The sequence below is a fragment of the Oncorhynchus gorbuscha genome, linkage group LG14, assembly GCF_021184085.1.
Source record: "Oncorhynchus gorbuscha isolate QuinsamMale2020 ecotype Even-year linkage group LG14, OgorEven_v1.0, whole genome shotgun sequence".
NCBI classification, from domain to species: Eukaryota; Metazoa; Chordata; class Actinopteri; order Salmoniformes; family Salmonidae; genus Oncorhynchus; species Oncorhynchus gorbuscha.
The window spans coordinates 26156279-26174228 of NC_060186.1; the positions used below are offsets into that span (position 1 = coordinate 26156279).

The 17950-nt window shown below is 44.3% G+C and overlaps 2 protein-coding genes across 3 annotated transcripts; one reads left to right on the top strand and one right to left on the bottom strand.

Moving 5' to 3' along the window:
* Nucleotides 1-4234: 4234 nt before the first annotated feature.
* On the bottom strand, nt 4235-7631 carry srr (serine racemase). 2 transcript variants are annotated; one of them, XM_046297659.1, is made up of 7 exons: nt 7373-7631; nt 6005-6249; nt 5651-5832; nt 5421-5551; nt 5150-5298; nt 4886-4975; nt 4235-4663 (listed from the first exon to the last, which is right to left on the bottom strand). In XM_046297659.1, the coding sequence occupies exons 2-7, from the start codon at nt 6186-6188 to the stop codon at nt 4422-4424; spliced, it is 978 nt and encodes a 325-aa protein (XP_046153615.1). In that variant the 5' UTR covers nt 6189-6249; nt 7373-7631; the 3' UTR covers nt 4235-4421. The 2 variants fall into 2 exon arrangements, with proteins under 2 accessions (XP_046153615.1, XP_046153614.1); XM_046297658.1 differs by having other exon boundaries at nt 6005-6189; nt 7373-7626.
* Nucleotides 7486-16775, top strand: trmu (tRNA 5-methylaminomethyl-2-thiouridylate methyltransferase). The gene is made up of 11 exons (XM_046297657.1): nt 7486-7721; nt 7895-8060; nt 8854-8960; nt 9108-9233; nt 10825-10997; nt 13932-13985; nt 14115-14181; nt 14314-14414; nt 14557-14701; nt 15256-15338; nt 16062-16775. The coding sequence occupies exons 1-11, from the start codon at nt 7640-7642 to the stop codon at nt 16206-16208; spliced, it is 1251 nt and encodes a 416-aa protein (XP_046153613.1). The 5' UTR covers nt 7486-7639; the 3' UTR covers nt 16209-16775.
* The last annotated feature ends 1175 nt before the right edge of the window (nt 16776-17950 follow it).

Consider the following 17950-nt stretch of genomic DNA (forward strand, 5'->3'; position numbering starts at 1 on the left):
ATAAAAATTGGGGGAGTTTCTCCCGTTCTCTGCAGATCTTCTCCAGCTCTGTCAGGTTGGATGGGGAGCGTTGCTGCACAACTATTTTCAGGTCTCTCCACAGATGTTCGAATGGGGTTCAAGTCCGGGCTCTGGCTGGGCCACTCAAGGACATTTAGTGACTTGTTCCGAAGCCACTCCTGCGTTGTCTTGGTCATTGTCCTGTTGGAAGGGAAACATTCGCCCCAGTCTGAGGTCCTGAGCATTCTGGTTTTCATCAAGGACCTCTCTGTACTTGACATCGTTCATCATTCTCGGGATCCTGACTAGTTTCCCAGTCACTGCCAACCCCATGCTTCACCATACAGATGGTGCCAGGTTTCCTCCAGGCGTGACACTTGGCATTCAGGTCAAAGAGTTCAATCTTGGTTTCATCAGACCAGAGAATTTTATTTATCATGGTCTGAGTCCTTTAGGTGTCTTTTGGCAAACTCAAAGCAGGCTGTCATGTGCCTTTTACTGAGGAATGGCTTCTGTGTCTGGCCACTCTACCATAAAGGACGGCTCACCTCTCACAGTTCTGGGCGACTTTAACCTCCCCACGTCTACCTTTGACTCATTCCTCTCTGCCTCCTTCTTTCCACTCCTCTCCTCTTTTGACCTCACCCTCTCACCTTCCCCCCCTACTCACAAGGCAGGCAATACGCTCGACCTCATCTTTACTAGATGCTGTTCTTCCACTAACCTCATTGCAACTCCCCTCCAAGTCTCCGACCACTACCTTGTATCCTTTTCCCTCTCGCTCTCATCCAACACTTCCCACACTGCCCCTACTCGGATGGTATCGCGCCGTCCCAACCTTCGCTCTCTCTCCCCCGCTACTCTCTCCTCTTCCATCCTATCATCTCTTCCCTCTGCTCAAACCTTCTCCAACCTATCTCCTGATTCTGCCTCCTCAACCCTCCTCTCCTCCCTTTCTGCATCCTTTGACTCTCTATGTCCCCTATCTTCCAGGCCGGCTCGGTCCTCCCCTCCCGCTCCGTGGCTTGACGACTCAATGCGAGCTCACAGAACAGGGCTCCGGAAGGCCGAGCGGAAATGGAGGAAAACTCGCCTCCCTGCGGACCTGGCATCCTTTCACTCCCTCCTCTCTACATTTTCCTCCTCTGTCTCTGCTGCTAAAGCCACTTTCTACCACTCTAAATTCCAAGCATCTGCCTCTAACCCTAGGAAGCTCTTTGCCACATTCTCCTCCCTCCTGAATCCTCCTCCCCCTCCCCCCTCCTCCCTCTCTGCAGATGACTTCGTCAACCATTTTGAAAAGAAGATCGACGACATCCGATCCTCGTTTGCTAAGTCAAACAACACCGCTGGTTCTGCTCACACTGCCCTACCCTGTGCTCTGACCTCTTTCTCCCCTCTCTTTCCAGATGAAATCTCGCGTCTTGTGACGGCCGGCCGCCCAACAACCTGCCCGCTCGACCCTATCCCCTCCTCTCTTCTCCAGACCATTTCCGGAGACCTTCTCCCTTACCTCACCTCGCTCATCAACTTATCCCTGACCGCTGGCTACGTCCCTTCCGTCTTCAAGAGAGCGAGAGTTGCACCCCTTCTGAAAAAACCTACACTCGATCCCTCCGATGTCAACAACTACAGACCAGTATCCCTTCTTTCTTTTCTCTCCAAAACTCTTGAACGTGCCGTCCTTGGTCAGCTCTCCCGCTATCTCTCTCAGAATGACCTTCTTGATCCAAATCAGTCAGGTTTCAAGACTAGTCATTCAACTGAGACTGCTCTTCTCTGTATCACGGAGGCGCTCCGCACCGCTAAAGCTAACTCTCTCTCCTCTGCTCTCATCCTTCTAGATCTATCGGCTGCCTTCGATACTGTGAACCATCAGATCCTCCTCTCCACCCTCTCCGAGTTGGGCATCTCCGGCGCGGCCCACGCTTGGATTGCGTCCTACCTGACAGGTCGCTCCTACCAGGTGGCGTGGCGAGAATCTGTCTCCTCACCACGCGCTCTCACCACTGGTGTCCCCAGGGCTCTGTTCTAGGCCCTCTCCTATTCTCGCTATACACCAAGTCACTTGGCTCTGTCATAACCTCACATGGTCTCTCCTATCATTGCTATGCAGACGACACACAATTAATCTTCTCCTTTCCCCCTTCTGATGACCAGGTGGCGAATCGCATCTCTGCATGTCTGGCAGACATATCAGTGTGGATGACGGATCACCACCTCAAGCTGAACTTCGGCAAGACGGAGCTGCTCTTCCTCCCGGGGAAGGACTGCCCGTTCCATGATCTCGCCATCACGGTTGACAACTCCATTGTGTCCTCCTCCCAGAGCGCTAAGAACCTTGGCGTGATCCTGGACAACAAACTGTCGTTCTCAACTAACATCAAGGCGGTGGCCCGTTCCTGTAGGTTCATGCTCTACAACATCCGCAGAGTACGACCCTGCCTCACACAGGAAGCGGCGCAGGTCCTAATCCAGGCACTTGTCATCTCCCGTCTGGATTACTGCAACTCGCTGTTGGCTGGGCTCCCTGCCTGTGCCATTAAACCCCTACAACTCATCCAGAACGCCGCAGCCCGTCTAGTGTTCAACCTTCCCAAGTTCTCTCACGTCACCCCGCTCCTCCGCTCTCTCCACTGGCTTCCAGTTGAAGCTCGCATCCGCTACAAGACCATGGTGCTTGCCTACGGAGCTGTGAGGGGAACGGCACCTCAGTACCTCCAGGCTCTGATCAGGCCCTACACCCAAATAAGGGCACTGCGTTCATCCACCTCTGGCCTGCTCGCCTCCCTACCACTGAGGAAGTACAGTTCCCGCTCAGCTCAGTCAAAACTGTTCGCTGCTCTGGCTCCCCAATGGTGGAACAAACTCCCTCACGACGCCAGGACAGCGGAGTCAATCACCACCTTCCGGAGACACCTGAAACCCCACCTCTTTAAGGAATACCTAGGATAGGATAAAGTAATCCTTCTCACCCCCCCTTAAAATATTTAGATGCACTATTGTAAAGTGGTTGTTCCACTGGATGTCATAAGGTGAATGCACCAATTTGTAAGTCGCTCTGGATAAGAGCGTCTGCTAAATGACTTAAATGTAAATGTAAATGTAATAAAGGCCTAATTGGGGGAGTGCAGTAGAGATGGTTGTCCTTATGGAAGGTTCTAAGTCGCTCTGGATAAGAGCGTCTGCTAAATGACTTAAATGTAAATGTAATGTAAATGTTCTCCCATCTCCACAGAGGAACTCTGTCAGAGTGAACATTGTACTCTTGGTCACCTCCCAAGGCCCTTCTCAGTTTGGCTGGGCGGCTAGCTCTAGGACGTTGGTCGTTCCAAACTTCTTCCATTTAAGAATGATGGAGGCCACTGTGTTCTTTGGGACTTTCAGTGCTGCAGACATTTTGTGGTACCCTTTCCCAGATCGGTGCCTCGACACAATCCTATCTCGGTGCTCTACGGACAATTCCTTCGACCTCATGGCTTGATTTTTGCTCTGACATGCACTGTCAACTGTGGGACCTTATATAGACAGGTGTGTGCCTTTCCAATCAATAGAATTTAACACATGTGGACTCCAATCAAGTTGTAGATACATCTCAAGGATGATCAATGGAAACAGGATGCACCGGAGCTGAATGTTGAGTCTCATAACAAAGGATCTGAGTACTTATGTAAATAAGGTATTGCCATTTTTCATTTAATAAATGTGCAAACATTTCTAACACCCTGTTTCGCTTTGACATTAGGTGTTGTGTGTAGATTGATGAGGAAAAAACAACATGTTATCCATTTTAGAACAAGGCTGGATAAAGCGGTCTGAATACTCTCCGAATGCATTGTAGGTGGGAGGTTATGGGCTACTCATAGTTTTGTTATTTGGTAACTCCGATTCATTAATAGTGTTACCTAGGCATGTGTGCTTCTTACGTGCCTAGTACACACCCCATCAAGTGATTGCTATGCAGTATGGACATGAGAATTTGTCTTTCAGTTGAACAAAGAGCACAGTTGAGTTGTTGACATTTCAGTGATCAAACACAGCATATGTTCCCTGATATTGAATACATTGCATAGTTTATTTGCAAAAAGATACTATCACAGTATAAAAAGTATTAGTGAGAAAAATAATGCATGATTTGCACCTAACTTTAGCTGGTTAGAGCAATGGTCATTCTTTCTTCTCTGTAACAGTCAATGTAGTAAAATAAGAATGCATCATTTCTCCTAACTCAGACTGGTTGGAATAATCATTCTTTATTCTCTGTAGTAGTCACTGTTATAATAACTTTGTGAATATTCAATGGGGAAACGCATGAGGAGAACTTGAACAAATCACCCGGGACTAAATACACTGGAAAACTGTTGTTTGTGGCCTATGCTTCATGAGTAGAACAATTCCTAAGTAAGTAAATAACTAGATATTCAATCAGGGAAGTTAGTGAGCTCGTCTTTGCCGATGTTTCCTCCACTGAGGATGACCACCACGTTCCTCCCGGCAATGTCAGGGATTCTGTCGTTAGCGATGGCTGCGAATGCCGCGGACCCTGACGGTTCCACCAGGAGCCCCGCCCTGTACAGGGTCGACACGGCAGCCTTGATCTCCTCATCGCTCACCAGTACGATCTCCTCAACGTAGCGCTGGCACAGCTCGTAGGGCAGGGTTCCTGGGAGGGAACAACAACACACCAGGCAGTTAGCAATGGTAGATGTTTTAACCTTTACGTGACTTATGGTACAAAAGCACATCAGGGAGTTAGCCCAGGTAAAGAAGGCACACTTCGCAGATTTGTTTGCTTGGCTATGGTTCATTCCAGATGAAGACAAAGTTGTTCCCTCTTATGTCCTGATCTTTTAGGATTTATTTAGATCTAGCCAATGTACTGCACCTGCGAAAGGTGGAGCCAGTCCTGACGCGATGCTCTTGGTGTCCATGCCTACAGGCTTCTTCTCGATGAAACTTGTGTACATGGTGCAGGCTAATGAATCAAAGACGGGAAATGAAGGTCAACAAAATGGCCATACTGTATATCAACCCCTCACTATATTGTCCCATGTGTATGTTCATGTATATCAGTTTGTGGTGTATCTTAGTTGTAAAAAGCCCTGCCTGATATTGTCTTGGTGAGATTACAACAACAGGTGTTATGTACCTCCTTCTGGCTCTACCCCATAGATCCTTGTCTTCTCGCAGCCGGCCAATTTGATGGCAGCAGCCACCCCAGCCAGTAGACCTCCTCCTCCACAGCACACCACCACTACATCAGGCTGGGGCATCACCTCCAGTACTTCAAAACCTAGACTGCAGCACAGAGAGAGGGGGAGGGAGAGAGGGTGGGGAGTGAGAGAGAGAGACAGACAAGCATTTTATTTTCCCTCTAAAAGTGGAAGCTGGTTGTGTTGCCTTGTTCGGCTGTTCTATACCTGGCATGTCCTGCAATCAGGTCCAGGTCGTCATATGAGTGGAGGAACGTCATGTTTTCCTCCTGGACACAACGATTCACCACGTTCATCAGACAGGTTGTAGGCACCCGTTCCACCTCACATCCAAAATTCTGGAGCGAATGGACCGATATGTTTGGTTATTTTCAGACGTGTCATTTTAGGTGATACAATTAAAGACTGAAGCAGTCAATTGGAAAGAAGAACCTGACTTGTATGAGTGTAGATCTGGATACAGGGGCTGTCTCTGGCATCACCACTTTCCCCTTGGAGCCGTAGTGTTTAGAGGCATACGCAAAAGACTTCCCATAGTTCCCTGCAGACATGGTGACAAAATGGGCTCCTTTTGGTCTCCTGGCAAACTGGTTGGCCACTCCTCTTATCTTAAACGAACCTGGCAATTAACAATGACATGAAACTGCTGTTATTGTACCACTCTCAATGTCCAACATCAACCATGTCTATCGATATATCTACCACAAAACAGCCTACATTATTCATTGAAACTTGTACAGTAGTAATGTAAATGTGTCTGACTAAGGCATCTAATTCATACACAAACTCACCAGTTCTCTGCATGTTCTCCAGTTTGATGTGGATGTTACAGGGGATGTTGAGCGGTAGTGTTGTTTGGCACCATGGGATCATAGGAGTGTTGATGACTCCCAAAGGACTGGTCCTCACTGTCTCTCTGGCATCTCTTAGCAGATCCAAAGTGATGGCTTTCACTGATAGTGGCACGTCCACCATGCTTGAAGACAACCACAGAGTTGTATCAAAGTGGTTCGAAACAGTCTTTGGTGGGATTATCCTAAAACCAGTCATTAATTTACATAGAAAACAACCTCTCACTCAACATCAACAAAACAAAGGAGATGATTGTGGACTTCAGGAAACAGCAGAGGGTGCACCCCAGCTTCAAGTTCCTTGGCTTACACATCACTGACAAACTGGAATGGACCCCCCACACAGACAGTGTGGTGAAGAAGGCGCAACAGAGCCTCTTCAACCTCAGGAGGCTAAAGAAATTTGGCGTGTCACCTAAAACCCTTACAAACTTTTACAGATGCACAATTGAAAGCATCCTGTCGGGCTGTATCACTGCCTGGTACGGCAACTGCACCACCTGCAACCCCAAGGCTCTCCAGAGGGTGGTGCGGTCTGCCCAACGCATTACCGGGGGCAAACTAGCCGCCCTCCGGGACACTTTAAGCACCCGAGCCACTACCTGTTCACCACGCTATCATTCAGAAGGCGAGGTCAATACAGGTGCATCAAAGCTGGGACCGAGAGACTGAAAAACAGCTTCTATCTCGAGGCCATCAGACTGTTAAACAGCCATCACTAGCACATTAGAGGCTGCTGCCTATAGGCATAAACTAGGAATCACTGGCCACTTTAAGGAATGGAACACTAGTGACTTTAATAATGTTGACATATCTGGCATTACTCATGTCATATGTATATACTGTATTCTATACTATTCTACTGTATCTTAGTCCGTTCCGCTCTGACATCACTCGTCCATATGTACATAGTCTTAATTCATTCCTACTTGGATTTGTGTGTATTGTGTATATGTTGTGTAATTTATAATATATTACTGCACTGTCGGGGGCTAAAAGCACAAGCATTTCGCTACACCCTGATAATCACGTGTATGTGACCAACAACATTTGATTTAATGAGAAGGATTATACTTATGACTTGCTTAGCTCCTTTCCACCATTAAACATTATATATTGTTTCATTCGTCTGCGCTGTTAATACTTGCAAAAAGAGTTAACGTTAATGAAATCACGTAACACAAAATGATCTCACCATTGATATGGTGGAACGGTTACTACAGATCTACACATTTGTGCAATATATTCCACTTTTGCGGGTGTAACAGTCAATATAATCAGAGACATGTATAATGCTTGTCAACGTACCTTGATACTTTCGAAAAATATATGCAAATGTGTGGATTTTCGAGATTTGTATCCAATTTACGGAGCAGAATTTTAACAGCTCCGTTATGTTTACACAGTGTTTCAGTTATTCTGTAGGTAAAGCCACACGCGACTTGTTTCTAGTCGGACATTGTTTTGAGACGGAACGAAGAAATGGCCGCGTCTATCCGAAAAAGTTAAAGTTAAGCTGTAACCTGAATTAGTCAATTCAAAACGTATTTTCCTGGCAAATAGTTGCGACAAATCATGGGTGTCGTGAGACATGTCGTGTGCGCGATGTCTGGGGGAGTTGACAGCTCTGTTACGGCTTTGTTACTCAGAAGAAGAGGTGAGACGTTTCTTCACTGGAACACTCAACATTAACGTTAGCTAAACTCATTGAGACGATACAAATAAAATGACATTAAAAAAATGAGTTAACGGAATATGTTTTATTTTATATCTAATGTTTCTTGTTTACTGTAAGTTTCACGTCTTCCCATTGGCTTGTTTTATTGACAGGGTACCACGTTACTGGAGTGTTTATGAAGAACTGGGATTCCCTGGATGAGAATGGGGTGTGTTCATCCGAAAAGGACTGTGAAGATGCCTACAAAGTGTGCCAGAATCTGGACATACCTTTCCATCAAGTGTCCTACGTGAAAGAGTACTGGCACGAAGTGTTCACGTAGGTATCCTTCTTAATTAGATGATTGTTAAATCTGTATAATTGGAACAGTTGTAGCCCGGCTAAGCAGACAGCTGCACTCACCTTAATTGAAATAATGTGAGTTATCACGGGATTAGGTTGGTATCACAAGGCTAGATCTGGGGTGTGTTCATTGTCTTGCAAAGGAAACCGTTTACCGTTTAAGAACCAAACAGAGAAAATGGAACGAAATGGGAAGCGACCTATCTGAATTTGTCCAATAGAAACACACATTTTCGTTGCAAAACGTTTTCCGTTTGCAACAGAATCTGATAAATGAATATACCCCAGATGGGTGGATATCATTTGTGGAACGTTCCAACAGGAATCTGATAGTGAATATACCCCAGATGGATGGGTATAATTTGTGGAACGTTCCAATAGGAATCAGTTCCAAAAACTTTGTAAAGTACAAGGTTGCCAACAAACAATGCATACAAAGTAGCATAATCAATTCACCTAGCTAACTAGCTGCCGAATAGGCATCAACTCACCATGTAGCGTATTCTTAATGTTTATCCATAGACTACCAGAGTGAGGACAGACATTTTTCAGCATAAACGTGGTGAGTGAAAAACTTTATGAAATAGCCCACTCCCTACCTGGTATCTTATTCTACCGCTATACAACTTTGTATGTGCGTTGTTTGTTGGCAACCTTGTTATTTACAACGTTTTTGGAAGAGATTCCTGTTGGAACGTTCCACAAATTATACCCACCCACCCCAGATTGCTCTGTTTCTCAATGTCTGACCAATGTCTCCTTTCTTCAGCAATCTTTTGAAGGAATATGAGAAGGGCAGGACACCAAATCCAGACATTCTGTGCAACAAACACATCAAATTCAACCACTTCTACAATTATGCTATCAACGGCTTGGGTATGTAGCGTAATAATGCTCAGTATTACTATGCATTATATCATGAAAAACATCCGAGTATGCTAAGACCTTCAAGTACCATTTAAAGAAACTGAGCTTGTACAAAAATAAAAGACAATATTGTGTTGTTGCTGATTTCCCCCCTAGGAGCTGATGCCATGGCGACAGGCCACTATGCCAGGACATCTCAGGAGGATGAAGATGTCTTCCAACAGAGGCATGTGGCTCCTCCCCCTAAACATGTCTTCAGAGACCGCTTTGAGATCCGGAACCGTAAGAACAACAACAACAACCTCCTCTCAACATCTTTCTGTGCTTTTCTCATACCAATGTTTTATTATTATTATTATTATTATTATTATTATTATTATTATGGCAATCTTACCTCTATAACAATATGGAGACTTTGGGTTCTTTCACATACAGTGAGGGGGGAAAAGTATTTGATTCCCTGCTGATTTTGTACGTTTGCCCACTGACAAAGAAATGATCAGTCTATAATTTCAATGGTTTATTTGAACAGTGAGACACAGAATAACAACAAAACAATCCAGAAAAACGCATGTCAAAAATGTTATAAATTGACAGGTGTGGACAGGTGTCTTTTATACAGGTAACGAGCTGAGATTAGGAGCACACTCTTAAAGGGAGTGCTCCTAATCTCAGTTTGTTACCTGTATAAAAGACACCTGTCCACAGAACCTACACAAGGCTGGAATGGGCTACAAGACCATCGCCAAGCAGCTTGGTGAGAAGGTGACAACAGTTGGTGTGATTATTCGCAAATGGAAGAAACACAAAAGAACTGTCAATCTGCCTCGGCCTGGGGCTCCATGTAAGATCTTGTTATTGATCTCAAGGCAGCTGGGACCATAGTCACCAAGAAAACAATTGGTAACACACTACGCCGTGAAGGACTGAAATCCTGCAGCGGCCGCAAGATCCCCCTGCTCAAGAAAGCCCATATACATGCCCATCTGAAGTTTGCCAATGAACATCTGAATGATTCAGAGAACAACTGGATGAAAGTGTTGTGGTCAGATGGGTTTGCCACCAAGTACTAAGTCATGTTTTGCAGAGGGGTCAGATATTTATTTCCCTCATTAAAATGCAAATCAATTCATAACATTTTTGAGCTGCGTTTTTCTGGATTTTTGTTGTTGTTATTCTGTCTCTCACTGTTCAAATAAACCCACCACTAAAATGATAGATTGATCATTTCTTTGTCAGTGGGCAAACGTACAAAATCAGCAGGGGATCAAATACTTTTTTCCCTCACTGTATCCCCTTATGATCCTTGAGCGTTTGGTACCCTGATCAGCGCTATAAAGTATGTGTGAAATGCAAACAAACCCTGGTTGAAATGAAACCTGGACCTGTGTGAGTAGCGGGTCAAAGACCCAGGACCTAGGTACCAGGTATTGTGGCGCGACTCGCGCTGCCGCGTGGCTACTTTTTTTCCCGTTGTAAAGAAGCTAGCTCGCTAACGTCGTGTAGAATGTGCGTCTTGCTTAATCACACCCTGGAACGGTTATTTTCAGGCCTTGTGAAATCAGAATATGTTCTGTAGAATTCTCAAAAACGGTCCAGGGTACCGAGTTTTATATGTGAAAGGCTTTTATCTGTAAGCCTGTAGACATAATATATAATAATATATGCCATTTAGCAGACGCTTTTATCCAAAGCGACTTACAGTCATGTGTGCATACATTCTACGTATGGGTGACATTTGATATGTGTAGAGGAAATCAGGGAACTTGAATGAGTACCACCATTGGTTATATTTGATATAGGGACCGATTATTATAGGGCTGTCATTAGATTGGGATCTGAGATTTTTAACCCTTTGTTATCTCCGTTGAAGCGGTGAGGTTGTACCAGGGAGCGGACCGTTTTAAGGACCAGACATTCTTCCTCAGCCAGATTTCTCAGGATGCTTTGCGGCGTACAGTCTTTCCCCTGTCGGGACTCACCAAAGACTACGTGAAGAAGATTGCAGCCGAGGCCGGCTTCCAACACGTCCTGAAGAAGAAAGAGGTAACTAACCACACAGAGCGATACACTGCCCTCTGTATGTACTGTGTTTGGGCATTAAAGCAAAAACATTTACATTTGTCTCTGTACTCCCGCATTTTCGATTTGAGATCAAATATTTCACGAGGCGACAAGTACAGAATGTCAACTTTAATATGAGGTTGGAAATATGATTTAGGCCTCTCAGACCTAGGCCTTGTAGAAACAGGGTCAATCAAGTTAGGTCTGCCAAATCAATGTAGTCTTGAGAAAAATACATCAATCCAGCCATAGAGTATAGCCTATCATCATCATAAGTGTAGTTTATAACATGTACAATTAGAAGCATCAATCTACACTACTGTTCAAAAATGTGGGGTCACTTAGAAATAAAATTGATCAGAAATACAGTGTTGACATTGTTAATGTTGTAAATGATTATTGTAGCTGGAAAGGGCTCATTTTTTAATGTTATATCTACGTAGGCGTTCGGAGGCCCATTATCAGCAACCATCACTCCTGTGTTCCAATGGCATGTTGTGTTAGGCAAATCCAAGTTTATCATTTTTGAAGGATAATTGATCATTAGAAAACCCTTTTGCAATTTTGTGGGCAGCTTCATTAAATTGTACCCGCAAAACACCAGTCTCAACGCCAACAGTGAGGAGGTGACTCCGGGATGCTGAATTCTAGGCAGGGTTGCAAAGACAAACCTATATCTCAGACTGGCCAATAAAAGGGAGAGATTAAGATGGGCAAAAAAACACAGACACTGGACAGAGGAGGCCTAGAACAAGGACATTTCTAAGTGACCCCAAACTTTTGATCGTTAGTGTATATAGTTCAAGCTTGACTAAATTCGAGCCCAGTAACTTTGCTCACCGCATCCTCCTTCAATTGTCTCGTGTGGCTGCCACGAAAAGTCCCCACCTTGGAGACAGTCAATCACATCATTGTGGAGCTGCTGATCTGCTCGAAGTGTGTGCGTGCCACTGGCGATGTACTTTGCTGGAGATGCTAGCTGTTTTCAGCGGCGCATCACTTCAAACGCATTCCACCTTGATGTTATCGGCTGGCCTACTACTCCTGGTAGTACCTTTTTTTAAATGTAAGTTATGAATCGCAAATGACCATATAGCTGACACACTTCGATTTCATCCATCATTTTGATTTCAATTTGGTTGTTCAAAGTACTGTCAGCTTGCACTGCGTCTTTGCTGATGAATGCCCTGATCTCTGGCCAGTCAATTGGTTCAATGACATTTGTTGTTTTATCTATTAATCGCTTCTAATAGATCTGAAAATGATGCATTAAACATCAATTTAAGACTGTTTGTTTATAATGAGCGACGTCCCACGTTTAACCTGAACACACAAATAGTAGGAATTTGCACTGGCTTCAGCCATGACGGCACGAGAGAGAAATTGAACATCGGCACGTCACCTGCAGGTGTGAGCTTGTGTGTTACATTGTCCAATCTGAGTCTCAAACATGATCTGAGCGCATGATCTGAGGCTGTTTGGTCTCTTGGGCATCAACTTGGGAGAGTGGACAGCGCATTATAGACAAAGCGCAGCATATATTGCCAGAAAAATAACACATCTGATTATTTTATTTTTTTTGCAGAAAAAGGGCGGCATCCATTAAACAGTAATTCAACTTTGTCCGGCCTGTCTTTATCGGCCATTTTCTCAAAACGACCTTTTTCTCAGCCTTCAAAGGAGGTACATTTACATTATTCCACACACTGGGTCTTAGGACTTATAGCCAGACTTGTCCAAAGGCCTTTTTTGATATCTTGTGGCGTTTTATCTGTAGGTTTTATGCAAAATATCGCCTCCGTCACCCCGACAGTGTCATTGCCGTTTGGTACACCAGAAGTACATTAATTTCCAATGGAACGCTGCGTTCGACTCGCAGGATTGTGTTGCAGAGTAAGTTGGACTGCATTCTGTGGTGCATAGGTTGGATTTATCCATCATATGTGTGGACCTCTTGACAAATATGGCAGCAGGTGAATGTTGAACTTTTGTCGCACACACATCCAGATGATTCTGCACAGCATTTTGCGCAATGACGCTGTTGGTATGATCAAGGCGTATGCATCCGTCATACGTGTGAAGTGTTTTATACATATTGAGGATTTGCATATTTTTAAATCAAAATGTTTTACTTCTAATACAAAATATGTTCTATGTATGTATACTTTCAACTGGTAAAGTTTCATTCTGATATGAGTAAAGGGGAAAAATAGCCTGTTAGGACGTGGTATATATATATATATATGCCATTTAGCAGACGCTTTTATCCAAAGCGACTTACAGTCATGTGTGCATACATTCTACGTATGGGTGGTCCCGGGGATCGAACCCACTACCCTGGAGTTACAAGCGCCATGCTCTACCAACTGAGCTACAGGTCTTAATGTGCATGCTACCATGATTACGGATGATCATTCATGAATAATGACGATCATACCCCCAAAATCATGAATAAAGGTCATACCCTCCCAAAAAATGCTAATGTCCCCTGTTATTGATACACTATCAGTGAATTTGTCCAAATACACATGGGGGTGGGGACAAGTGCTTTCCTTTCTCAGCTGTAAAATAAATGTGTATGAATATAGCCTATAAAAAAAAGGTGACATGCTGTACATTCACCTCATATGAAACATTTGATCTCAAATCTAAAATGCTGGAGTATAGAGCCAAATGTAAAATGTTAGTTTCGCTGTCCAAGTACATACGGACAGGAGTGTAGATAAAGCATTGATCATATCTCCTCTCTGAGCTGCCTACAGATTAACGAAAGTTTAACATAATTTAATTGCATTGTTGTTGTTTGGCCTACACCCTAATTACACTGTATTGACATAGATTACATCTTACGAAGTCAGTTGTATTATTTTTTTTTTCGTGGACTGTGTGGCAACACTGAATATCATCTGTTTCCAGAGTATGGGCATCTGCTTTATTGGAGAAAGGAAATTTGAGGATTTCATTCTAGAGGTATGAATTCAAATACACACACTGTATGAAGAAAACAACTACTGTATGAAGTTCATTATTGAGATACACTGGTCATAGTAATAAATAAACATGTTTGTGATAACATCTGCATTCCTGTTTTTCGGTCAGTATTTAGAGCCAAAACCGGGGAACTTTGTCTCCATTGAGGATGGCAAGATCATGGGGGAACATCAAGGTAATGCTGTGTGATATCCTCAGTGGTATCTTCTATGATAGTGCTTGTCCCACTATCCTTATAAGAGTACTGCTCTTCCAATAGTAAACCTTTACATTTAACGACTGGTTCTCATCCCCTACTTCCTTTCAGGTTGGTTCACCCTGACACTAGGCCAAAGGGCTAGGATTGGTGGGCAGAGGGATGCATGGTTTGTTGTGGACAAAGACATTACTACTGGAGAAGTGTTTGTGGTAAGGAATGGTTTCTACCTCTTCAATACTGTTATACCTAATGTTGTCCTAAACAACCGGCCCGACTACAATACAGGCAGATCTCCCACCTCCTTGCTGTTGATTCTCAATGGGATTCTGATTCTAAACTCCCTAACATCAGGGTCCGACCACCAATCACCCGGCTCTATTCAGAGACACGGTACGAACAGATCGTTTCCATTGGATAACGGAGGACCCTCCCACTGAGCTGATCCAGACTAAGATGATGGAGTGTCACTTCCGCTTCATCCACCAGATGCCTCTCAGTGAGTGAAATAACAAGTTAGGGCCAGACACAATTTGTAAGGATGTGTCATTAACAATACCTTTACCTCCCGAGTGGCGCAGCGGACTAATGCACTGCATTGCAGTCGCAGCGTCACTACAGACCCAGGTTCGATCCCAGGCTGTGTCACAACTTGCCGTGACCGGCAGTCCCACAGAGCAGTGCAAAATTGGTCAAGCGTCATCAGGGTTAAGGGAGGGTTTGGCTGGGGGTGGGGCTTTACTTTGCTTATCGCGCTTTAGCGTCTCCTTGTAGTGGGCCCGGGTGCCAGTTGAATGGTGTTTCCTGGTTAACAGGTTATGCGGGCGGGTGTTATAAGGAGCACGATTTGGCAGGTCATGTTTCGGAGGACGCATGACTCGACCTTCGCCTCTCCCAGACCCATCCAATCGTAATTGGATATGACAAAGTTGGGGGGGGGGACAATACCGTTACCTCCCATACGGCTTAAAAAACAGCTTTATTGAGTCAAAAATGTACACTTCAAAAGTGTTAGTAACATGTTAATAACACAGTGAGGTTGTTTATCTCCAGCCCCTTGCACTGTGACCTTGAACATGGATGGCTCTGTGTGGATCATGCTGTCTCAGCCGATCAGAGCACTCACACCAGGACAGGTAAGCTCTCTGTTTCCCACACATATTAAGCCACCTGTCTCACCCTTTTCAGAGTTTGGGCAGTTGGTTTCATTACTTTCTAGGGATGTTTTGTTCTCAGAAGAATTTCAACTATGAGTAACATTTCTTTAGGCCATTTTCAAATTGATTTATTGTCGTTAGGTCAGCTTTTAAGAGTAAAGCCAACCCATGAACCATTACAGTGGTTTTAGTTGAGCTGGTGTGTTAGTCCCAGTGTGTTATTCCTTAAGATCCTGATTAGCTAGCTAACAACGGCCTATCATAGGCCCAACTAACGTAGCCAGCTGCTCCAGTGCGTCTCTGGTTTCTCTGGCAGGGATTACTCCAGACTCTAGTCAGGGTACAAAGAGCCTTGTCCACGCTTGGATTATCCCCCCTTTCTTCATGCGCTATCCCATAACCCACTGCTCTGAGAGAACAATATGGCTGAGGCGCGTTTGTCTTGGAGCTCGAGGCCAGAGTGAGGGTAGATGAAGCGATAGAGAATAGTGGTGTGTGTATGCGCTCAAATGTGGAGGTTAGTTCAGAGGGACTAGTAGTTAATATTCAGCATTAATGTCTCCCACTAACATCAATTTTCTGTGCCCGTCTCATCAACCTCAACATTGACTGAATAGCCTTGCGTCAAAGCTTCCGTCAATGCCTGCTCATCACTACCCTCCCTTCTAATTTCTCCATATTCACTTCGCTCATCTCCCCCAGTTTGCAGTGCTGTACAAGGGGGATGAGTGCCTGGGAAGTGGGAAGATCGTCCGTCTGGGCCCCACAGAGCACACTCTCCAACAGGGGCGAGACCGCATGAAGGAAGCCCCTGTGGCCAAGGAGAGGACTCCGGAACCAGCCAGCTGAGCCTGAGAAAGACTTCCTAGAAACAGATCTAAGCCCTATCCACTGTCGATATGGACCTAACCTTACATTGCAGACTTCAGTGGACAAGACTACTGTACTTCCACAAGCCTTACCCCATTCTCTGAACCTCTACTAAAGAACAGAAGAGCACACTGATCATGCTTTCGGACCTGTCCACTCGTCATAAAACACACACTCAAACTTCCTCTGTACTGTTGCCCTCAGTTGATACTTCTTCCTATTAGGTTACTTGTGATGTACATCATTATTTGATAGTGTGGACTGTGTACAATCATGCACATGGTAAATCATTGTCTAATTTATTTATTTGGACAGATTATTACAAAATGTGAAATGCATATTAAAAAAATGTATGGCTTTTGTGAAAATCCAAACAAGTCGAGTGCCTGTTCCTTTGGTGCCATTTCACCTAAGCACATTTTGGATTGAACTGCATTCTTTGCAACTACTACAAAATATGCAATATGTAAATAGAGAATAACTTTAATTCAGAACTGAAGAGCAAGTGATTAAACTTACGATTGTTTTAAATTATAAGTGATTTCTTGCATTTTTGTGGGCCAGCAGAAAACCTCACTGAAGAAATCCAGCTAAAGTATCTGTCACTTCACTATAACCTCCATGGCTACTGTTTCATGTCCTCTTCCTCCCTCGCCACAAGGGGGCGAACACGTACAACTTATACTTAACCTATACTTTGCCTATGCACTGTTTCTGGTGGTTAAATTAACGTAATTTATGTTAAACCAGGTGGAATGTACAGGTAACTACCAAAATAATGGAAACACTGGAGTAGATTTAGGATACGTATGTTGTGGTTCCTGAGTTAATTAAGCAATTAACATCCGATTATGCTTAGTTAGGGTGGGGAGCACATTATTTTGGCTGCCATGGCTTTGCCCCTATAGGATGACAATGCCCCCATCCGCAATGGTTTGATGAAAATGATGTAAACCATATGCCGTGGTCGTCACCAGATCTCAACCCAATTGAACACTTATGGGAGATTCTGGAGTGGTGCTTGAGACAGTGTTTTCCACCACCATCTACAAAACACCAATTTATGGAATTTCTTATGGAAGAATGGTATCGCATTCCTCCAATAGCGTTCCAGACTCTTGTAGAATCTATGCCAAGGTGCATTGAAGCAATTCTGGCTCGTGGTGGCCCAACCCCCTTTTAAGACACTTTATGTTGGCGTTTTCTTTTAATTTGGTCGTTACCTGTACCTGTTCAATGGCTTTGCAAGTTATGCATTATTTCGTTTCATGCATACCTTGGTGATGTGATATCCATGGGATTAAAACCTACAATTCGCCAGAAGTTGTGATTGAATCAGTAGCAACCTGTTATTCAGGGCCTGTTTTGAAACCCACATTTTTAGCTAAAAAGAAACTGTTAACTCAAAACTGCTAAATCTGGACTTCAAGACAACTGGGAGTTCCGGAAAAAAGCTCAGACTGGAAATACGCTTTGAATGGTGATCCAACTTTGAATTGAAAGTCAGGAACTTGGGCCTCTTTCTAGAGCTATGACGTCATCATGATTAGACCTTGTTTTTTTCCCAGAGTTCCCAGTTGTCTTGAAAGCACCATAAATCCAGAGAATGCCAGACTTTGATGACAAGATTTGCCCACGAAGGACAACTGTGCCACCTTCCTGTTCAAGTGAGCACAGCACAAGGTAAGTCCAAAAATATCTTGTATGCTGCTGAATAAATG